The sequence below is a fragment of the Poecilia reticulata genome, linkage group LG19 (assembly GCF_000633615.1).
Source record: "Poecilia reticulata strain Guanapo linkage group LG19, Guppy_female_1.0+MT, whole genome shotgun sequence".
In the NCBI taxonomy this organism is placed as follows: domain Eukaryota; kingdom Metazoa; phylum Chordata; class Actinopteri; order Cyprinodontiformes; family Poeciliidae; genus Poecilia; species Poecilia reticulata.
The window spans coordinates 1,039,287-1,062,065 of record NC_024349.1 but is presented as its reverse complement, the minus strand read 5'-3'; the positions used below and the strand labels follow the sequence as shown (position 1 = coordinate 1,062,065).

At 41.4% G+C, this 22,779-nt stretch overlaps 4 protein-coding genes across 8 annotated transcripts in view; 2 read left to right on the top strand and 2 right to left on the bottom strand.

Moving 5' to 3' along the window:
- The window catches only part of luc7l (LUC7-like (S. cerevisiae)), an 8,182-nt gene extending 1,035 nt beyond the window's left edge, over positions 1-7,147 (bottom strand). Inside the window, exons 1-9 of the mRNA XM_008436292.2 lie at positions 6,943-7,147; positions 3,687-3,781; positions 2,312-2,410; positions 2,117-2,227; positions 1,840-1,983; positions 1,566-1,742; positions 735-823; positions 642-671; positions 403-564 (exon numbers count right to left, since the gene is read on the bottom strand). Coding sequence (XP_008434514.1) covers positions 403-564; positions 642-671; positions 735-823; positions 1,566-1,742; positions 1,840-1,983; positions 2,117-2,227; positions 2,312-2,410; positions 3,687-3,781; positions 6,943-7,003 — 968 coding nt within the window. The 5' untranslated portion in view covers positions 7,004-7,147. The remainder of the gene's footprint in view (positions 1-402; positions 565-641; positions 672-734; positions 824-1,565; positions 1,743-1,839; positions 1,984-2,116; positions 2,228-2,311; positions 2,411-3,686; positions 3,782-6,942) is intronic.
- Positions 7,148-7,452: 305 nt separating this feature from the next.
- On the top strand, positions 7,453-15,321 carry fam234a (family with sequence similarity 234 member A). 2 transcript variants are annotated; one of them, XM_017310872.1, is made up of 12 exons: positions 7,453-7,517; positions 8,701-8,985; positions 9,523-9,633; positions 9,706-9,879; positions 11,301-11,425; positions 11,500-11,632; positions 12,523-12,655; positions 12,722-12,862; positions 12,942-13,029; positions 13,114-13,266; positions 13,335-13,437; positions 13,952-15,321. In XM_017310872.1, the coding sequence occupies exons 2-12, from the start codon at positions 8,730-8,732 to the stop codon at positions 14,158-14,160; spliced, it is 1,626 nt and encodes a 541-aa protein (XP_017166361.1). In that variant the 5' UTR covers positions 7,453-7,517; positions 8,701-8,729; the 3' UTR covers positions 14,161-15,321. The 2 variants fall into 2 exon arrangements, with proteins under 2 accessions (XP_017166361.1, XP_008434507.1); XM_008436285.2 differs by lacking the exon at positions 7,453-7,517 and adding an exon at positions 7,579-7,850.
- katnip (katanin interacting protein) overlaps positions 11,602-22,779 on the bottom strand; it is a 31,380-nt gene continuing 20,202 nt past the window's right edge. For 3 of the 4 annotated variants that reach the window (XM_008436288.2, XM_008436289.2, XM_008436290.2), the window contains 2 exons: positions 22,508-22,593; positions 20,035-21,749 (listed from right to left, as the gene is read on the bottom strand). In XM_008436288.2, coding sequence (XP_008434510.1) covers positions 21,691-21,749; positions 22,508-22,593 — 145 coding nt within the window. In that variant the 3' untranslated portion in view covers positions 20,035-21,690. Of the gene's footprint in view, positions 11,687-20,034; positions 21,750-22,507; positions 22,594-22,779 lie in introns of those variants that run through there. The other variant, XR_001777647.1, reaches the window with a different exon arrangement.
- On the top strand, positions 16,844-18,458 carry cox6b1 (cytochrome c oxidase subunit 6B1). The gene is made up of 4 exons (XM_008436286.2): positions 16,844-17,039; positions 17,710-17,815; positions 17,964-18,064; positions 18,241-18,458. Exons 2-4 carry the CDS (start codon positions 17,710-17,712, stop codon positions 18,292-18,294), a joined length of 261 nt encoding a protein of 86 aa, XP_008434508.1. The 5' UTR covers positions 16,844-17,039; the 3' UTR covers positions 18,295-18,458.

The window sequence follows — 22,779 nt, the reverse complement described above, 5'->3', positions numbered from 1 at the left end:
GAAAGAAAGAAAGGACAGAAACAAAGAAAGAAAGAATGAAAGGGACAGAAACAAAGAAAGAAAGAAAGAAAGGACAGAAACAAAGAAAGAAAGAATGAAAGGGACAGAAACAAAGAAAGAAAGAATGAAAGGAAGAAAGAAAGAAAAGGACAGAAACACGAAGAAAGAAAGAAAGAAAAGATAGCAACACAAAGAAAGGATAGAAAGAAAGCAAAACAGAAATAGAGAAATACAGAAAATACGAAGACAAAGAAAGCAAGATAGAAAAGAACAAAGAAAGCCACATATCCAGCGCCGCCCTGCGGGGTGACCGCCGCCCCCCTGCGGGGTGACCGCCGCCCCCCTGCGGGGTGACCGCCGCCCCCCTGCGGGGTGACCGCCGGCGCTGCCCTGCAGCCCTACTTGTGTCTGGAGCTCTGCTCGTGGCTGTGGCGATGCCCTCGGCTGCGGGAGCGGGATCTGCTGCGGTGCCGCCGCTTCCTGTCCCTGGAGCGTGAGCGCGAGCGGCGCCGGTCCCGGGACGAGGAGCGTGAGCGCCTCCGTCTGCGGTCACGTGAACGGGACCTGAAATAAACACAACTTGAAATCCAGAACTAAAGCGTTTCATGACATAAAAGCTGAGGAAGGTCCAGTCAGCTCACCTCCTATGCTCTCTGCTGCGGGACCGAGTCCTGAGGAGCAAACGGGTAAAGTTACCACCGGGCACCATGACCAGCCAACGCTTCCATCCTTACCTTCTCCGCATCCGTTCCTCTTTTTCTCTCTCCTCTCTCCTCTTTAGGCGCTCCTGGTTCCTTTTCTCCTGCTTCTCAACCACCGTTTTCTGGTAAAACACAAAATATTTAAAGGGAAAGAAAATCTATCTGAAGCAACACTTCTAATCTGGTTCCATTAGTTCTTCATGTTCACTCCAAGTTCAGTCAAAATTACTTAAAAAACCCATCAAGGCGACTCAGTTTGCTCCCACCAACAGGTCAGGGTTGGTCTATGGCACATTGACTGAACAAAACTATTCTTAAATAATTAGATTCTCTTTCAGGATGAGCCGTTTCAAGGCTTCTTGTCGCTTTAAATCCCAATAAGCTGCTACTGGCCAACAATTACACTCGCATGGAAATGGCTGCAAAATAGACGTGCAATAACAACCATACATCGTTGAAAAGCACATGGCAGAGAAACCAGCTGACCAAACATGCTGGAACTTTGCTTGGGTTGCTAGGTAACGGGCAGAGTTCCGCTGGGGTTGCTAGGTAACGGACAGAGTTCCGCTGGGGTTGCTAGGTAACGGACAGAGTTCCGCTGGGGTTGCTAGGTAACTCCCTTTTGTGACGTTACGTTCCAAAAGTTTTTGAAACAGTTAATTTTCCCGACACTAAAAGAAAATGAACTTATTGCAAAATAACAGCTGGGTGATTTTTTAAAAATTGCTTACGGTCTTTTTTTGTTTTGTTTTTTGTTTAGAACCAGTAGAAACTTAAATCAAATTAGAAAAACGTGTAAAATGTGAATTTTTCATACTAGGTCCGCTTTAAAAAGCGTGTTTAAAGGGGAAGCGCGGCGTGTACCTTTAGTTGGTCCAGTTTCTCCCTGATCTGGATGAAGCCCAGGTGAAGCTTCCCACCAAAATGGTCGGCCAGGCGGCGGTCGTTGTCATGGAGACCCAAGTAGGCGGAGCAAACCTCACAGACGCGGAGTTTCTGTTGTTGGAAGCTGGAGGCTGGCATGGAGTTTCTGTATTCCTCCTACCAGACGGAGACGAGGGCAAAAGAAAACCCGCGGTGTTACCTTTAAGAAGAGGAAGCACTTCCTGTTCCTGGCGGCTCTCCTCTCCTGACTCACCTCGGCATCCTTTTTCCTGGTGCGGACCTTCTCCACCTCCTGCAGAACCTTCTGGGCTTCGTCCACGTTGCCCTCGGCGCCGAGCTGCTCCGCCTTCGCCAGCAGCTTCCCGATCTCCTCGTTCAGCTCATGGACCTTCTCAGCCTGAAACGCAGCAATGCATGATGGGGTTAGCTGCGTAGCCAAAACACACACACACACACACACACACACACACACACACACACACACACACACACACACACACACACACACACAGAGGTGAGTGCAGCTCCACCTTTGCAGCCACTTCTGCGCTGATCTCCTCCTGCGTCTCAGCCAGCCGTTTCTTGGCTAACTCTGTCCGCCGGTCGCAGTCGGCGATGAACGTCTCCAGGTGATCCACGGCCTTCAGGGGGAAAACAAACATTTATCTGATCATTAAGGCTGGTTATCAATAACCAATATTCATTTTCTGAAGGTCGTCACTTACATCGAGCTCGAAGAACAGATCTCTCTCCTTGGAGGCGATTTCGTAGTCGGCTCGCAGCGCCAGGTCGTGGATCTTTGTGCATTCGCCCAGATCCATACGCTGCAAAACAACAGAAATTATTCAACACAACTGGAATCAAATAAACTCGTTTATGCATCTGAATTTGTACAAAATGGTTTAAGATGCAGGTTTTAATAAAAATTCTGTGTAATTTCCCTCTTTCTATCCAGAAAACGACAAACTTTCATGGATTTTTTGTAATAAATTAGGGCTGAAATGTCTCCACGTGCAAAATGCGGTTGATATTCCAGTAATGTAAAAAAAAAAACTATTTCACAATTACGGTGTTTCCAGTAAATCAGAAACACAACTAAAGTCATGTGAATCCATTTGTTCACATAAAGTCATTAAAAAACATGCTGCATCATAATCCTAAAACTACTTCCTGTCGTCTTCTTCGTGGTTTCTGGCAGTAGTAACATCTTGTTGATGATCACATGACTTGTGTGATGAAAACAAAGAGCATTTCCATTGCAGTTTTGCAAAATAGACTAATTTTGACAGACAAAACAAACCCAACTCAAAATTCTCATGTTTCCATTAAGCTAATTTATTTTCAAAAAGGCTAATTGTGAATTCTATGGTGAATGGAAACGCAGCTGGTGACCAAATCGATGTGCGTATGCTAAGCTAAGCGGTACCTTTAGTGGAAGATGTGCACCAAAATTAACTAATCAAAAGTGTGGAAACATTTTAAACTAAAATTAAGACGTCAAACAGACGTTTCCACAACAGCATGAACAGAAAACGGCCACTGCAGGCATCAGACTCTGTTTTTGTTTGGATTTTTTTATATTCACTTTGCAGAATACGTGGTAATCTGTGGTAATCTCAGATTTACAGAGAGGAATATTTTGGCTAGCATTAAATAAACAGACTGACCGCAGCAGCGTGTTTAGCTAACGGTGTGTGAAAAACAGACGACTAAGCAGCTCTTACAGCTCAGCATCAGATTAACCACTTGACGTTCACTAGCTGCAGCTAGCTTACAGTAGCTAACTCTTCCTCCTGTTCAGTAGCTAGCTGCTCAGCCTCTTACTGCTAGCTAAGCTAGGTTGGTGGAATCACTAACCACCAACTCTTTGGTTGCCTAGCAACAACCAGCTACAACTAAAACATATTTTGGTTGGAGAGACTTCATAATTCATTTTATTTGCCGTTTGTTTATTTATTTTGGACATTTAAAAATGTTTTTAATTTATGCCATTAAAACATCAATATTATCGTTTACAGCGATAACTTCTGGGCCGGTTTGTCGCCCAGCACCGGTTGCCATGGTTACCGGCGTATTTTGGGGCGCGCGCGCGTGACCCACCGTTCCAGACAGGATGTCATGCGGGCAGCAGTTGAGCAGGTGACTCTTGCAGACTCGCTCGTCGGTGAACTTGACCCTCTGCCGCGTCTCGTCGCCTGAAACAAGAGAAGAAGAGTGAGGAAGAGGAGGAAGAGTTAGGCTACGCTAACGTTAGCTGCAGCTGTCACAGGTGCAAACCTTCCCTTTAAGGGAACTGGACTCATATCTGTTTCCGTGTTAATCATAGTAAACATAGATGTTAAGCGTGTAGATCTTACTGCTGTATGTCTGGTTCTTACCTTCCAAAGAATCAATAAATCACGTTAAAGGCCCACACTGCTGCTGGGAGCAGGCGCACCGATCCAGTATCAATATCTGTATCGGTGCCGATATCGGAGAAATATCAGTGGCAATGAGTCCAATCTATTCAGTCTATTTCTACTCACCTTACTTTATATTAATAACTCCTAAACAAACTGTCTGAACTTTTCTGACAGTTTGTTGCCGTTTATATTTAATCTTTTGAATCCTGACTGCACTGACTGAACAAATTAAAGTCGTTTTATTTTTACATGTTTAAGTGCAGAGTTAGTAAATACATTTGTAATTCAGTTTGTTTATGTGCGTTTAAATAAATCCAGCCGTTTCTCTGCATCAGATCGGTACTAAACCTCAGACATCGGCACCGAAAGTGAAAACGTGGATCGGTGCGTCTCCAGCTGGTAGCAGTGAAATGAGATTTACTTCTAACTAAAAGCATTAATTATGTTTTTAATACTTTCCTGGACAGAAAAAAAATGGACTAATGCACAAAAAAATGAAAATCACTTTGATAAAAATCTCCAGCCAAGCCATTCATAATAATAAAACACTTAAAAAAAGAATCCAAGGGAAAGAAATGCGGTTATACACACTGCGATCTGCACCACATACTGTACCCTCCTGCATCTTCAACACCTCAGCTGCAGAATTTTAAACCCGCTGCAGAAAAGTTTAAATGGGAACAGATTTCTGGCCCAAACCTGCAGTAAGAAGTTGGGAGTCATACACAAGTCAGATTGTCAACGAGTGGATTGCTAATCTCTAATCTGCCGTGTAAAGGCGTTGCTGCCAGTCGGCTCGTATGGAAACAACGCAGCTAGACGTGTTAGCTGAAGGTAACTGATGTGCCACTGAGGAATTATACGATTATTTAAATAAAAAGCTACAATAAACTGCGGAAGGCAGAGAAATTGTTTGGATATTGATCATAACAGCTTTAAAAATCATGTGTGACTCACGGCTCGATGAACATGAGGCTTTTCTGCAACTCCCTTGCAGATTGATGTAGGCTGGCAATGATACACTGAACCTTAATGAATAAAATAAAGGGGCCACAATTGTTCAGTTTGTATGCAACACATGTATGGGAAGAATCAGAAATAAATGTGATCACACACGCACACCACACAGACCCGCTCTGACTGAACAGATGGAACCGCCAGCGCTTCACAGGCCACAAAGAGCGCAACAAAATAAACCTGAGCACGTCGATAAATTCATCCATTAGCCAACACAAACGTTTCTATTTGCATCATTTATCGCTTTTCTACCAAAAACTGGATGATAAAAGTCTCCAGCCAAAAACTGCATGATAAAAGTCTTCAGCCTGGTGTTTTGGTCTCTTATGTTGAAGGATAATTTTGTTGAATTCATTTCATTTGTTGTTTTTTATTTTAGATATTCAAAATGTCTTCCAGTTAAATGTTTGTTACAGTTTAGAGTCTGAGAAAGTGTTCTTGCATTATTACATTACTGGAAAATGGTCTCAAACAACAATATTATCGTTTATCGCAATAAATTCTGGACGACTGATCATTTAACATCAGCTATGCTGATAAATGATTTCATGCTTTCAGTGCCTCCAAAAGTATCGAGTCTTTTCAAATTTGTAATTTATAACCACAAGTTTTAATTTGATCTAAGCCAGGGTTGTCCAAAGTGCGGCACAGGGGCCGTCTGAGGCCCTGGAGTTGAGTCTGTGTGGCCCCTGACTGCAGCTCCAGAGTCAAGGTTCAAGTCAGGTCAAGGTCGGCCATCTGGACATCAGATTAAATTCCTCATGAAAAGAACATTTTTAGGTGCAAACCAGAGATTTTCTCTGTTAATTAGTTTAGTTTAGAAGATCAAACATTCAGTGATTCAAAGCAAAATCAGACATTTATTAAACTGGGCTGAAGAAACGGACACATGTGCAGATCATCATCCAAAAATGGAGCTAATTGTGCATCTATGTGTGACCTATGACCCCTGTGATTTCAACATTCAGTTTCTTCAACAGAAACTTTTATTTAATTCATTTAAATATTGGATGTTTAGTTTATCCAACAGAAAAAAAAAACACAAAAACTTCTTTGTGACTCTCCTGAACTTTGAAGCTTCAGAGTTTTGGTAAAAAGTTTGGACAATTATGTTCACATTAAACAATTATTTGACTCTTTATGACTTCAAACCAGAGTTATTACCAGTTGCAGGCCAGAACATCTGCAGTTAGGCTAAATTACAAACATGTGGACTCTTCATAATTTATGGGAATTAGGTCCCAATACCCAATCTAAAGGCGCCATATTAAAGATGCAGGCCACTTTCTGATTATTTTATGTTTTTCCAGTGAAATATTTGGCTGTTTGTGGTCATAATATCAAAAACTTCAATACTTCTGCAAGGCACTTAAACACGTCATCAACTGATGTTAGCGCAGAGTCATTGTTATGATATATAATATTAATTTAATAAACTACAGCATCGATTAAAACTCGTATGTTTGCCTAATACTTTGAAAGCAAATTTAATTTCACAGAAGCTACATCAAATTAGCATTTAAAGCCAATGTGTGGCAGAAATGTAACCAAGTATTAAACATGAAGAACAGTAGTTAGGAGTTAATTATTCCGTTATAAGCGTAATCCGGTGGGTCAGCTGGACATGGTGGCAGTATGGCGCCGGCAGCTTTCCTAACTCCACAATAAACACCAGACTAGCTGGAGCTAACTTAGCCCGCATTCTAGGCAGGACAAAATGCACATATTTATGTAAATTTAAACTAAACACGGCGGATGGATACAGTAAGCGCTAAATTTAGAACTCATTTTAAGGCCTGGAAGCAGTTTTCCTGTGTTAAGAAGCAGCGCTCTGTGGTACATCCATTCAAGCAGGTCTGTCCACCACTCGCCAACACAAGCCAGCCTCAGCAGAGCCTCCATCTTGGCTAGCTCCGTTAGCTCCCACAGCTACTCACCATCCCGCGCTGTTCCCATCAGCTGGTCGAGCAGCGCTCTCATCTGAGCCTGGGCGGACATGGTCTACGGTGATTCCGTCGACAACCGAACAACTGGACCAGCTCTTCTATTTGTTTACCAGGTTGAACCGTATTTTTTTCCAACCATCACCGCTAACTGCTTTTCTTTACGTCGCGAACTGACCCGTTTCCGTTTAAAATTACGGAAATGACGCGGTAACTTCTATGCCGCTACAGATCTAAGATCAACCAATCACAACGCTCTAACACCAGAGCCTTGGCAACTACTAATCCCTGAATTAAGACTGCCAGGTTGCAGCTATTTACACCCGGTCACACTCCGATAGAGTTTTTTTTAAAAGGCTACATTAAATTTTAGATTAGATTGTCGTGGAAAAACGGTATTATGCTTTTATTTTTGTTAGAAAGTATAGATATTTCATATGGTAACACCTGTCAGACAAAGTAAAGGTAAAAATAGACATTCACGTTATGCTTATCTCTGATTAGTTTGCGCAGATCTGGGCAGCTGCAGAACAGAACCAGTGACCGACGAAGATCGGTTGAAAGTTAACGTAAGAAAAAATTCTCCTTTTAATGCCTATTTTTAAAAATTGTTTTAACTGAAATAATACGTGTTTGTAGCAAAGATACCGATCTCGCTGCTGTGTGGATTTAGCATTTGCTGAACAACTTGTGATAGCAAAGTACTTTCACCTGTTTTTGAACTAATTTCGCTAACTTATATGCCCAGTAAAGACTAAATCTTTAATTTTATTTGAACAGCTTTGAGTTGGGGGTTGTCTGTGTCCAGGTGAGGGTTTAATTTTGTCGTTATGAAGCTGTCCCTGCTGTAAATGACCTGAGGCCACCGTGACTAACTGGGCGTGTTGTTCCGGTTGAAGATGGTAGGTTCTGTTTGGGTGTTTTTGTTTTTGGGCACAGATGTTTCTGGAACCAGTTCTGGCACATCTGAATGGGCTCAGAGCCACAAAGGTTGATGCAGATAAGAGACCCGGACCGGCCAGGCCGAAATTATTCACAGCACTCAAACATTTTCCAGACTCTGTCTCTTTAAAACAACACACTGTGATAAAAATGAGGAAAACGACAATATTCACAATGAGTAATTTGTGGTTTGTATTCAGCCTCACAGAAACGAACATTTTCACCAAATCTTTGTAAAACAGCTCATTTGTGATCCTCACCACAGGTTCTCAATTAGATTTATGTCCGGACTTCAACTAGGCCATTCTAACTGATGACTGTGGGCTGGACCGGAGCTCCAGTAGCAGTATGTATTACAGCGAACCCAAAGAAGCCTCTGACTGAAGATGCTCTATGAAGACAGTCCTGTGAAGATGATGTTCATAATTTTCTTGATTATTCCTCAGAACCAGAACCAGAACCAACTCCTTTAAGCAATCTACCAGAAGTAAATAATGCCAGCTTCAGCAGTTCTTATACCTTTAAAGTAATGTAATATATTTATAATATTCTCACAAAAAAATATTCTTTTTTTCCTGGGTAAATTTTTTTTTGTATATAACAAAATAATAATCTGAAAGAGTCGAGTTGCTGTTTAAATATAACGGGTCGTAAAGGTTGTTGACCTTTGACCTGATCCAGCCCATAATAGCTTCTAACAGGTTTTAGCTCCACCCACCTTCCCCTAACATGATGCTGCCACCACCACGTTTTTAAAAAGTCTGAGCGTTTCCTCCCGGTTTTCCGTTCTCACGCCGCTTCCTGCCTCAGCTCTGCAGGCCGGTGATGCTGTGAAGGCCATGGAGACCGCAGACCAGGCCACCGAGGGCTCCCCTCTGAAGCCGGCGGGAGACGGGTCGGAGGCGGCTCCGGCGGCAGAACTGCAGAAGAAGAGCTGCAAGCGGGGATTCTGCAGGATGAGCCACTGGAGGACGGCGGTGTTCTTCCTCTCCCTCTTCCTCTGCCTCACCGTGGTCTTCGCCTTCTCCTTCATCATCCCGTGTCCTGAGCGGCCGCAGTACAAGCTCAACTGGAGCCGAAGCTTCTCCGACGCAGGCGAGTAGCGGCGCTGCAGGCAGGCAGACCCTAACGAGTATTAGCTATTGATTATTCTAATCAATTATTATAGACTGTTATGATTAATTAATCTGATGATCGATTATTCTGGTGATTAATTATCCTGACAATCAATTATACAGAAAATGAATCAATTGATCAGATTTAAAAATGGCCTCGTTACTTTATATGACATGTTTTTCATGAAGGTTTGATGGTTGGAAGCAGAAGGTTCCTCTGCAGCTCAGGCCTCAGTGGGATTATTTCATGGATTAACTGAGAGATAATTGGATAAAATAGAATCTTTTTAGCTAAAACTGAGAAGTTCAGAGATTATTTTCTGGTTCAAAGTTGTTGTTTTTATCTTAAATGCAAAATGTATATATTTTTGTGCAGCTTTGGCTCCTTTACTGATCTGAATGTGTGGAAGTTTCAGCGTACGACCTTTACTCCAGGGAAAGATTAATCGATTACTAAATTAATTGACGATTCAATTAATCGTTTGATCCCTAGACTAACCGCCGTCTCTCCTCTCAGTGACCTACGACTTCCTGGCTCTGGACCACGCCAACAGCGACCAGGTGATGGACGTCCTGATCGTCATCAGAAGCCCAGAAAGTTCTCCAAACACGTCGTGTTCTGACGAAGGTGGAGTCGCGTTCGGTCGGCGTTTCACTGCAGCTCAGGTCGGTCGTTTGATTCCCAGCGTCTGTCTTCCAGGCCTGACTTCGCCGTGTCTGTTCCTGCTGGCGCTGGACGGGACCAAAGGAGAGACGCTGTGGGAGCGGCCGCTGGGGGGCGAGCTGGACTGGGCCCAGTGCGGCCTGCGGCCTTCATCCTGGCACTGCCTGCTGTCCCATTCGGACAACCTGACCGCCGTCGACAAACGCACCGGTCAGCCAAGCTAATCATCTATCAAAACTCTGCTGTTGGAGCCTTTGTGTAAACACTAAGGAGAAAGAAAACCTTTACCGTCCTTTATCTGTAGATGTTTAATTTTCTGAAATCAGGATGTGGGCTTAAAAGATTAATTGATTATTAGAATAACAATCAATTAATGTAGTAATCGATTAATCGTTATCTGGAGTATTCAGACTAAAAAGCAAGTCATTTTACTGAAAGAACATGACAGTCAGAGCAGGAATGAAGCTACAACTGAAGACAAATCTAAATATTTTTCATTTTTTAAGCCGTTTTAATGACCTTTCTTAGATTGCAGAATCGTTTCAAAGTCCTGATGTTAAGAATTTGATGCTGATGTGTTAAAAGATGAAATATTTCCTTATCTAAAAGTTAAATCAAAGTATATAACAATCCTCATGTTAACCCTTTCATGCATAGCGGTCACCATGGCTGTCTAAAGGCCATTTCTTGAGCTTCCTGTGGATCTTTGTTTTAAATGCACACAGACCACTGAAGTGGACACTAAGCATCATAAAATACTCTGTAACTACTGACCATCAGCTGCAAATGCAAGAAATTATTTTTGTTAAATCCAAGATGGCCGACCCGGTCCCTCCTTCTCCTGCAGACTCTTACAGGTAAAAACATTGTGACATCAGATAACCATATAGAACAATACTACTGATGGATTTTTCAAATAACAACTTTGTTTTTGGAAAAAATTACAATTGATCACCTAAATAAAATAAAATAAAATAAAAAAGTGAAATATTTTTTCTTTTTTTTATGCCTTAAGAAAATAAAAAAAAAATGGAAAAAAAATCCTGACAAACAGGATCTTAATTCATGCATGAAAGGGTTAATTTTTTTTTTCTTTAGTTCTCATAAAATTATTACTTTATTTTTGTAACACTGCGACTTTATTCTGGAAATATTAACCAGTGAAGCCTGAGTGTCTTCAGGCTGAGGTGGAAAAATGATGGTCAAGAAGGAGAAGATCTGCTTCAACGTGGTTTTATAAGATAACTGATCAAATGATCAATCATTTAATGTTTAAAAATGACATCATCAGCTGAACCAAAATATGAACTTAAGAGGAAAATTTGGTATTTTAAGGATGAAAAGGACAATAATAGCCAAAAATAACAAAATCAAGCCAAATAAAAATGTTCCTGATCAGTTTCTTTCTTTCAATTAAAAATGTTTGAAACTTTATCAGAAACTGCAGGTTTGAGTCTGTCTGGAGGTTCAAACACGTTAATTTACTCCAGTAAGAGAAGAAATACTTCAGAATGAAATTATTCAAGTAAAAGTGAAAAGTACAGCGCAGTAAAAATACTCCTAAAAGTACTTTTAATTTCTTTAAAGTTACTCTGGAACTGTAACTAGTTACGACCCGGTTCTGGTTCCAGGTGCGGTGATGTGGCAGCAGCCTCGGCCCTCGGTTCTGTCCGTCTCGCTGCCCGTCCTCAGTGTCCCGGATCTGGACGGGGACCGGGTCCACGACGTGGTTCTGGTCCTGCTGAATGACACACAGGTAGACCGGTTGCTGCGTCGCGGCGGTTCTGATCCAACCCGTCAGATTTAACCTCTTCCTGTCCAAACCTGCAGACGCAGCTGGTGCTGCTCTCCGGGCAGACGGGGGATCGGATCGGGTCGGAGGTCCCCATCGGCGGCGGCGCCACGCAGAGCCACCTGCTGCACCGAACCAAAGATGGATTGTACTTCCTGCTGCTGCAGAGAGGTTGGTAGCTCAGATCCCGACCGACCCGGATCGACGTTAATGTAGCGACTAAAACTGACGAAGACGGAAACCCAGAAAACATTTTCATTAAAAAGACTAAATAATAAAAACCGTAAAACTTTTGTTGCCCTTCTAGATATTTGAAAAGGGCTAAATAGTTTTTAAAAGCGGCTGAAGAGGCAGGTTCCACCGGGAGCTCCAGGTTCTCCTCTCGCTTTCTAAAAGTTTTAAATTCAGAGAAACTTTATTCATCACATTAAATGTCGTCATTCAAATATCTTCAGAGTCATTTTGGTGATGATGATGATGATGATGTGAGCAGGAAGGATCTCCAGTAGCAGTCAGTCGTGCAGCCAACTTAAGAAGCCTCTGACTGAAGACTGATGCTGTATGACTGAGGACCACATGCTAACAGCTAACACGTCCTGGCTGGAACCACATCATCTGCTTATCCTCCTCGTTTACTTTTGAAACGCAGAAAATTAAAAAAAATCAAAAATTTTACATTAAATTTTTTTTTTTTTAACTTAAAAATTTCTGATATTAAAATGTAAATGAGTTCAGGGTCATAGTTCAGGTGCTGTTTGAGCTTTTGAGATGCTAATCAGATGCTCCCAGCTGTAAACAACATCTTGTTGCCACGGTTACGCTTCGTAAGTCGCCACAATGAAAAAGAGCAAAAATCCTTCTGGCTGCATCCAGAAACGGAACAATATGGTGAAAAGTTGGTTTCTATGATGATGATGATGATGATGATGTCGGCCCAAACTCTCAGCCGTTAGCAGCAAAGAGCTGCGCTCTCTCAGAAACGCTGCCGCTGCGGCGTGTCGCCGGTGGTCCCGGGAAGCAGCAGGGCTGTGGGTGAAGCTAACCTGAGCTCGTTCCTGCAGCCTCCGGCGTGTTCAGCCTGCCTCTCTGGGAGATCGCAGCCAGAGCCAAACCGGGTCTGGGTCCGGATCTGAAGCGGGACAAACACCTGGAGAAAACGGCCAGCAACACAATGGGCCTGGTGTCCATCTACCAGTAAGAGCCAGCCTGCGTTACCCAGCATGCATCGGGTGTTCTGGGGCCTCATGTCTCCATCTGCAGATCGGAGGCCAGACGTTTGCTGAGGACCAAAGACGGCGATGATTCCTCTGACCTGCTGGTTGTGTCTAGAAGAGAGGTGGCGCTGGTGGACGGACCGTCCTTGAAGCGACGATGGAGATTCAACACCAGCTCCAGCGGGGGGTCCGGCTGCCTGTCTATGTCTATATATCTATATCGCTGTGTAGCTCTGTCCTGATGCTTCTCTCTCTCTCTCCTCCAGGTTTCCGTCCTTCGGTCACTTTAACAGAGACGACGTTCTTGATCCGGTGGTTGAAGTTGAAGATGATGATGTCAGAAACTCCACTAAGGTGAGTCCATCATCATCGTCATCTTCATCATCAGACCTTCCTCCCCCATGTCGACCCGTTTCGACCCCCCCCTCTGTCCTGCAGGTCGCCATCTTGGACGGAGGGACCGGCGGTCTGCTGTGGGAGGAGCAGCTGCAGCCCGGCGCCGGCCCCCTCCGACCCGACGCCGTCCACACCACCAACTCGCTGTCCGTCTTCATGTTCTGGGGCCTGATTCGGTCCGGGTCCAACTCATCGGTAGGTTCTGCTCTTGTCGGCCGGCGCCGGCCCAGAGCCGCCGCTCAGCCCGGTTCTGCTCTCTGCAGGAGGAGTCTGGCGGTTCCCCGTGCTCCTACATGCTGCACCCGCTCTACCCGGACGTCCTGCTGGAGTTCAGCCACGGCGAGGAGCGCATCGTCGCCTTCAGAGGTAAAACCGGGCGGAGGCAGCATCATGCTGGGGGCCGGGCGAAGCTCAGGAAACCCAACCACATTATGGGATGGATTAGATCAGAGCAGATTCAACACAGAGGTCATGAAAATAAAATCTGCAAATAAAAGTTTGAAGTCAAAAATGTTTGACTTTTGAAACTGAGAAAATTTCCAAACATAAAAAATATATATATATATATTTTTTAGAGTTTTAAAAGTTAAAAATTCTCTAAAAATATCTGATAAAAATTTCTAGAAAAACAAACATGGAAAGTTTCAAGTCAAAAAATGGACTTTTGAAACTCAGGAAACATCAGTGATTTTTTTTCTATGCAAATTGGACTCAGATCGGCTGAATACAAACACTCCACACTTTTCAGATTGTAGCTGTAAAGTATTTTGGAAACTGAGAATCATTTTAGAACTTCCTGTTGGTCTGTCCTAAAATCCAGATGAAATACTCTGAGGAAGTTGAGCCTCATTTTATGGAACCGTTCTCCCGTCTTTTCCAGCCACTCTGATGGAGCGCAGTCGCCACGCCGCCTACTTCCTGCTGACTGGGCCGGAGGCGGGTGAGGCGGGCGGCACCGTGGTTCTCACCAAGCGGAAGCTGAAGCAGGACGTCCCATTGTGCAGCGTCCGCCACATCAGGACCAGCCAGCAGCACAGCGACGCCGAAGTCCGGGAAGCGTTTTACCGCCTGCGCTTCAGGAGCGACTAGCGAAACATGGCCGCCGACTGGCAAAACATGGCCGCCAACTGGCGACTGTTCCTCACTACAAATCCAAAGCTCTTACTTTATCACGAGCCAAAGAAAGTCCTTCCTACTTTACTTTAACTGGAAAGATTCTTCCTGACACCTGGACAGGTGAAGGTGACGTTACCATGACGACGTATTACGGCAATTAGAGATAGAAAAAAAAATTCTTACATTTCATACATTTTGCAGAAAGTACTTGGAAATTTCAGTGTTTGAAAAGTTTAAAATATGCTAGAAAAATAAATTATTTTGAGATTAACCTTAGAAAGTTTCTAGAGAGTGAAATGTGTGCGTTGGACGAGTCAAAACGTTTCTAGAAAAAGCTCAAATTCTGTAGAAAAACCTGGAAATTTCTGAGGTTCAAACTCAGAAATTCCACCTTTTTTCTCAGAAATTTCTGAAATTAAACTTTTTTTTTAAAGAAAATTTTACTTTTTAAGCTAAAATTTTCGAATTTTCTTCTAGAAAATTTCTGAGATTAATCTAGAAGTTTGATGGTTTTTTCTAGAGATTTCCTAAATAATTTTCTACCCATACTGTCTCTGATGCGGCCGAACGTCGGCGTCCAATCAGAACTGTTGAACAGCTGCTGCGAACACAAACCCGCTGAAACTCGTCTTAACTGAACCAGATCCGATCCAAGCGGGACGATTTTCACCTCTATGCATGAACATTTGCATATGCCGTTTTTTGCTTTTAGCCGCAGAGGCCTTAAAGGAGACATGTCATGTCGGCCTTTAAACTCTTTCATTTGTTGCGACTCAGCAGGAAACGGAGCGACTGGTTCTGATTCAGACCAGAACCAAACCAACACTAACAAACACTTAAATGCTGTTAATTTGCTGTCAGTTTAGACATGAATGTTACGTGTTGAATCCAAGATGCTGGAAGTTTTACGGTCTGCAGGACTAGAGCTGAAACTTTATTAATCATTTATGAAACATCACTGTGGTTCATGACATCTGCTGTCTAGTTTCAGAAACTTTCCTCCTCATAACGAGTGAAAACAGAAACTCTTGGCTGTAGATTTTCTTGCTTTGAACGTTTGGAGTTGATTTATTTGATAAAATGTCTGTATTGAATAAATTACTTTTTTAAATAAAGACTTCAGTTTGAAATGTGGAACTGTTTTTGTTTCTTTAACAAGAAGAAGAGACAACAGAACCAACAATCCAGATCAGCTAAATGGTCGTTATCTGAGCAACCTGGACTTTGTGTAAAAAAATACAAATAAAAAATTTATTATTGATACAGAAATACTTGATGTTTCTGTATTAAATATATTTTTGCTGGTTAGTGTAGCTGCTTTCCAACCTGTTTATATCAAGCAGGTTGTGGATGTGGGGAAAGGAAATTCCCAAACAGATTATCCCACCGGACCGGACCGACCGGACCGGACCGCAGCAATTAAGGGAAAAAAACTTAAACAGGAAACAGAAACTAGACAAGACCGGAAGAGGCTGTTTTTTATTATAACTGGTTCCATTACAGCTCAGAAATGATTGGATGTTTCCTTTTTTGTGTGTTTTTAACAGTTTCTGATGTTTTCTTTACTGACCTGTCTGCAAGATAAAAAGATAAAAGATTTTTTTTTCTCAATCTTTCTAAGATTCTTCTAAAAATTTCTGAGTTTTTTCCAGCAATTTTCCCTTAATTTTTCAAATTAGAAAAAATTCTAGAAAATTTTAGATGAATTTCAAAATTTGAGCTTTTTCTTGTTGCAGAAATGTATTCCTTCTTTTCTATCTATAATGGAACTATCTATCATAAGCTTCAGTCATGAAACTTCAGAGAATTTCTGAATTGCTCCCAGAGAATCTGGTTTTTGTGATTTAAATTTAGGAAATGACCCATCTACCAGTTGAGGCATCTTAACTTCATCAAAAGTTGTTAAACTGTAAATAATGTGAAATATTTAAATATCAGTTCAGCGATTATCAAAAATATAAAGCAAGAAACTGGGCAGCTCTGTCGTTCACATCTCAAAATGGGGAACTTTCCAGACCGGACACAACAGCCATAGAAGGTCCTAAAGAAAACTCCGGTCCTCGTTCCGAAGACAATGCGCCTGCGCGGCTTACATGTCGGCAGAGGGGTGTGTCACCACGCAGAGACTGACGTAGAGACGTAGACGCGCTCCGTCGCTATGGTGAGAAGAACACACAACCAACACGGACATCACACGTTCAGTATCAGCGGCGTTACTCCAGTTTTATTCTGTTATTCTGACCTCGGTGTGGAAAATATCCCGCCAGTCTGCTCATCCCAACGAGCGCGTCTACATTACACCAGTAATTTCACTCAGGCCGCACCCTGCCGTCGCGCAAAATGTCATAAAGATAAATTAAAACAGTTTTCTGCACTTCCGCACGACGTGTCAGCAGGCGAAGCTACGTTTGTTCTCCCTTCGATTACAATGAATATCTGTAGGGTGAAGCCAAACGAAACACGTTTTCGCCTAAAAACTCAACTGTTAAGTTCTCTTAATAAGTAACTAATTGTATGAGAATGTACTTCCGCTTTATTCCACTTGATTTTTTTCTGTTACCAATTTAAACACAATAAAAACTTCCTCCTGCTCCTTGATAGGGGGCTAAGGCTCTCCTGGATCTCCTCTCAGTCCTCGCACCTGCGTACAGGAAGTCTAAACTTCAGACTAGCTCAGTTTGTCACTTCAATGTGACCTGGGCAGTCCGCCATATCATCATTACAGGACTGCACGGATACGTTTCTCGGAGCGCCGGAGCGCACGCGCTTCGCGCTCTTTGCCCGTCAGTGAGGAAGCACGCGCACCGAACCGTCCGCTGTAAAGACTCTGAGCTCTCGCCGCATTTAAAAAGGTAACCTTCACCTTCGTGGCGTCTCTAAGAGTTTAAACGGGCTTCCTAAAGAAGGGCTGGGTGTGTTTCAGGCGGGGGACCACCTTAGCTGTTGGTGTTGAACATTGTTTAGTCTCCAGGCTGTTTACAACGAGGTTTAATGAAGGCCAACAGTAAAAAAAATACATTAAAATACACCGACAAGCCGAACCTGGTTATGCGGAAAAGAAGCTCCTTTAGCGGAGAGGAAAGCCTCTGCGCCCGGGAGGAGTTGGGCAGTAATGTCGTTTAAGTCACAATATATGGAGGCTAAGCAACCAGCTGGTTTCGGTTGTTTAGTGTTTTTTTCCGTAAAGGAGGAACCGGAGCTCAGCGCCGCATTGATGAACACAGCTCCGGGTGCCGCATGCGACACCCCGAAAATAATCCCCTGCGTTACCAGAACCGGGCTTTCAGTGCGAACATTCACGAACAGAACCGAGGCAATTCAATAAAACAGAACCGAGGCAATTCAATAAAACAGAACCGAGGCAATTCAATAAAACAGAACCGAGGCAATTCAATAAAACAGATCCGAGGCAATTATTCCTTTACTACATAACGTGCCTACGTCACTGCCGGTGGCTAAATGAAGGTACAGCAGTTAGTCAGTTTTCATTGATATTGATTGTTTTATTGATGATTATTAAAGATGGCTGAGGACATTAAGGCCAAGCTGGACCAGTACCGAACCGCTCCCTTTGATGCCCGATTCCCGAACCAGAACCAGACGAGGAACTGCTGGTCCAACTACCTGGGTAAGGATCACAGGTCAAGGTCACAGTGGCACAACAGGCTATTTTACCTGGCGAAGCAATAAGTCCAGCTTTAAAGTCGGTTTATTTTCTGTCAGGGTGATTTTAAAATGTGTAAATTTGGATTTTGATTTATTTTCTCTGATTCCAGACTATCACCGCTGCCAGAAAGCTCTGACTGCTAAAGGAGTAGACATCACCCCATGTGAGTGGTACAGGAGGGTCTACAAATCCCTCTGCCCCATGAGCTGGGTAAATAGATTCAACACTTTCACTAATAACTTTATTTTTTTAAATAAAAACGTTTTATTCCTGAAGACAGTCTGTCTGGTTGGGTCAGATGTGCTCAATTTCACCTGAAATGTCAGTAAATATCAGAGTGGATGAAAATCCTTCTAATGGTTTTCCTGTGAACTTTGACCCTTCAGGTTGAGAAATGGGACGGGCAGAGAGACGACGGGTCGTTTCCAGGGAAGATCTGAGGCTGCCGGCTCTGAATGTTTGTAAAAGCGACGCCTGGTCGTCACTTTTCCTCTGCAGTTTGCTGCTCTGCCCAGCAGCAACTGCAACTGAATGATCATTCCTTACAAACCCATTAAATGTACCACAGATTCTGCATTAAAATGCCTCAGGATATATTCATGGAGTTCCAGTGTCTACTGACTGTTTCCCCTCTGATAACAACGGCTCTTTGTAAATTACTAAAAATAAGAAAAAACATAAATTATGTTTTTTAACATGCATTTTATGAATAAATGCAGATTTTAGTCATTTTTCAGGGAATCCACTGAATTTTCACAACAAAACACTAGAATGGAATTTAATTTCCTTTTGAGATCAATAAAATACTTTAGAATGTAAATTAAAATAGCAGAAATAATCTTTAGATAACATCTGGTTGGAAACTGCTTTTTTCTTTTGGCATTATTTTCACTAATTGGCATTTCGTGGATGTTTTTGCTAAAAATGTATTCTTTAAAAATGATGACTACATTTCAGGTCAGGTGACATTAATGGATCTAAATTAGTTTTATTATCTGGACTGATGGGGGAAAATTGTTCTTAAAATTAGAGCAAAACATGTTTTTAAATATGTTGAATAAATACAGGTTTTAGTCATTTTCAGGGAATAAATAGATTTAATTTCCACAACAGCATGAAACTAAAAATGACCAGGAATAGTTTTTAGGTGTCATTTTGTCAGGTTGGAAAATGATTTTTCTTTTTTTTTTTTTTACATTTTCAAAATGAACAAACTTAGTAAAATGTGTTTATTTAGCTGGGTTGGGAGAAAAACGGCTCCTTGGATGAAAAGATTGTAATGTAGAAATAAATCATAACTCGTCAGAAAACATGAATAATTTTAATATTTTATTCATTTAAATAAACCTACACCGAATACACATAATAAAGATTAGAAAAATAAATATTTAAAAACACTAAGAGTCAAATATACAACCATAACCCACAATTAATATACAGAGAAAGATTAATGTTGATGTTGGACATTGAAAACCATAAAACTGCATTTCCTGCACGGTGAGTCTCAGATGGAGGGAGAATATTTCTGAATCTGAAGTTTTCATCTCACACCGTCGGCCATTTTTAAACACAAGAGTCAGATGCAAACATTTGAATTTAATCCAGAGTCACACATACAGACACACTTCTCTTAAACGGCTGAAATTTAAACTCGTTTTTTTACTGGTTTCCCTCTGAATCTCAGCCGATGTTGAACTGGTTCCCCCTGGATCTTCCAGTTAACCCAGTGGTGTCTAAACTTTTTGCCCCGGGGGGCAAAACTGGCAAATTTAAACAACTAGAGAGCCACAAAATTCATTAAATAAAAAAATGCAAAAAGGAGTTTAGTGTGACTTTTTGTTTTGTTTTACCTGTTCAAAAAAACTAAATGTTTATGAAATCTGTTTATTGCACTGCAAAAACACAAAATTTTACTACATGTGTTTGGTTTGGTTTCTAGTACAAATCTTAGTTTTGTCTTATTTCAAGTGTATTTACTTACAAGTAGATCAGCTTGTTTTAAGTAAATAATTCATTAGTACTGATTAAAAAAAGTTCTAGCTCCACTGAAGATTATTTCACTTACTACAAGACAACAATACTTGGTAAAGTTTTGTGTTTTTACAGTGCATTGAAGATCCGAAACATAAAAAAGGCTTCGGACTGTTTTATTAAAAACAGACAATCTCCAATTCTTTTGGTTTTCCAATTGTTTTTTATTTTATTGGCTGTTTTTGATTTGACATCAGCGGCCGAACAAAATCATATGAAGGGCCAAAAACGGCCCATGGGCCACACTTTGGACACCCCTGATTTAATCAGAAGAGTTGAACCTTGGCCGTTTCTGGTTTGTTCCCGAGTTATCTCCATATTTAAGGACTCTGCTCAAATATCCAACCAGGAACTGAACCAGAATGTTGCCGATGGCAACAAAACGCGGGCAAATATTTCAGCAATCGTGTGCTAAAAAGAAAATTAAAACTCCAAACTGTGAATCTAAATCTTGTTTTCACGATGAGGTGAAGTCAGGTTTTCATGATGCCTGGAAACCAAACTCCAAACTCCGGCCCAGGATGAGCCGTATGTAAACTTCTGGCTGCTTTCAGCAGATTCTGGCAGAGGGAATACACTGCAAAAACACTCAATCTTACCAAGATTTTCATCTACTGCAAATACCTTAGTGCACTTAAAATAAGCCAAAAATAACTTACAACTAACTTTCAAGCAACATATAGGAGCTTGTTTAGAGTCAATAATATTTATTTTAAATATTTATAGAATAATCTTGACAGATAAAACAATTAAATCTGCATTTAAAATAAAGTTGAAAACTATTCGGATGAAGTTGTGTGTGAATAAGCTGATGCTTTGTTTCTTTGTTTATTTTAAATATGAGTTGAATAGTTAATTTTATGAATTTGGGGCAAAAATGATAAGTTTATGCTTCTTCTTGCCCCTTTTCTTCATGATTTGTCCACGTTGTTGCAGGAAATATTCATATTTATGAGTGAATGAAATAAAAATGTTATAAAATGAGTTTTAGTCCAAAATCTGCAACAGGCAGATTTTTTTGCTTGTATATTAGTTTTATCTTATTCAAATGAACTAAAATATTTCCCCTAGAAACTGAACAACACTCCGTAACATTTTGTGTTTTTGCAGTGTATTTAATGAAGAAGTACAGGTTTTAGCTGTGATGAATCCATATTTGTGACGTTTTTAACGCTGTATGTTTTGATTTGAGGTAAGTCGATAATATTTGCATATCAGGTTACGTATTTAGAGAAAAATGCTGAAGCTGCACCGAATCCACACAGAGCTGCTGTTAGAAAGGTCACTTATAATCAAGGTCTGATGCCAAGCAGAGAAATAAATATAGATTTTATTTAATTAATCAGTCGATGTTCGCTGTACACACACACTTTGCATAATTTCAGCTTTTTCTATGAATTGGTGACAAATTTAGAAGGTTTTAATTATTCAAGCCACAGTTATAAATCAAAAATGTTTTTTCTAAACTAGCATCCTAACTGGTATTTTCATGCTAATGGCGCTATAAGCTAATGGTTTGGCTCGCAGAGAGTTATTTACATGCCGAAAGTTGCATTAAAATATGCAGCAGCAGCAGCAGCCGGGTTCAGTAATAGGCACTGTAAACGGAGTGAGGCGCCCCCTGCTGGAGGGTTAATGTGAGTTTTCACAGCCGAACACGGAGGAGAAATCCAACCAGAAAGCAGAAATCTGAGTCCAGTGTCCGAGCGTCGCAGTTTGTTCAGTTGCTCACCAGACTGTGGAGGAGAGGCGTCGTCTCCACGTCGCCTCGGCTCAGAGGCTGAGATGAAACGCCACGCTTGTCGTCAGAATCGCCTCTTCCCGTGTTTAACGCCGTCAGTCATGCAGGTTTTGGGCCGGAGAGCTAAAAGGAAGAGGAACGAAGAAGATCAGTTTGATCATTTAACATTCTGCTACTGATGATAATTTGATGCTGATGTGTTAAAAGATTAAATATTTTATTATTCTTATAATAAATTCCCAAGTAAATTTCACAAGATGCTCAGTATTCCTCATTTTAGTTTTTAATTACTTTTCATGGAGAAATTCTCATTAAATTTCTCTCATTCTACTAATTTTATGACTTGTTCTATTACAACTTTATTATAATAGTATTATAACTTTAGTCTCGTATAACAACTTGTTTCTCTTATTTTGAGTTTATTCACATATTTTTACAAATTTTTTCTGACAATATGACTTTACTGTGTTAATTTAACTATTTTTGTATTTCAACTTTATTACGATACAGCTTTTTTCTAATAACATTACAACTTTGTTTTGGTAACATAGCACACTTTATTCTTGCATTAATGACTTTATTGTCATAGAACTTTATTCTCGTCTTACTACATAATTTCTTCAAATATTCTGACTTTTTTCTTGTAATTATGAAATAATAAAATCTTAGCCTGGTCCTGATATTCTGTGGTAAACCTGACCAGAGTCCAAATTAAAAAAAGATGGCCGCCCTGATTGCGCTCCGAGTTATAAAAACCTAAAGAGTTTATTGGTAGAAAAAAATCCTGACATTACAAAAATGTAATCTTCAAAAACCCCAAATTTAATGAATCGCCCACAGTAAGTTGATTAACTATTAATTGATCAGTTTTTGTGAATCACCAGGATCGGCTGTCTGTTTCTTCTTGTTGTGATGAACGATCTGGTTCTCATTGGTCATCTTCACATCCTGGTCCTCCACATGGTTGCTGCAACACACAAGTGAACACATTTATTCCGCGGGACCAGTGGAGAGGAGCAGCAGAGACAGGGAGTCACCACTGGGGGCGCTGCAGTACGGGGAGTCACCACTGGGGGCGCTGCAGTACAGGGAGTCACCACTGGGGGCGCTGCAGTACAGGGAGTCACCACTGGGGGCGCTGCAGTACAGGGAG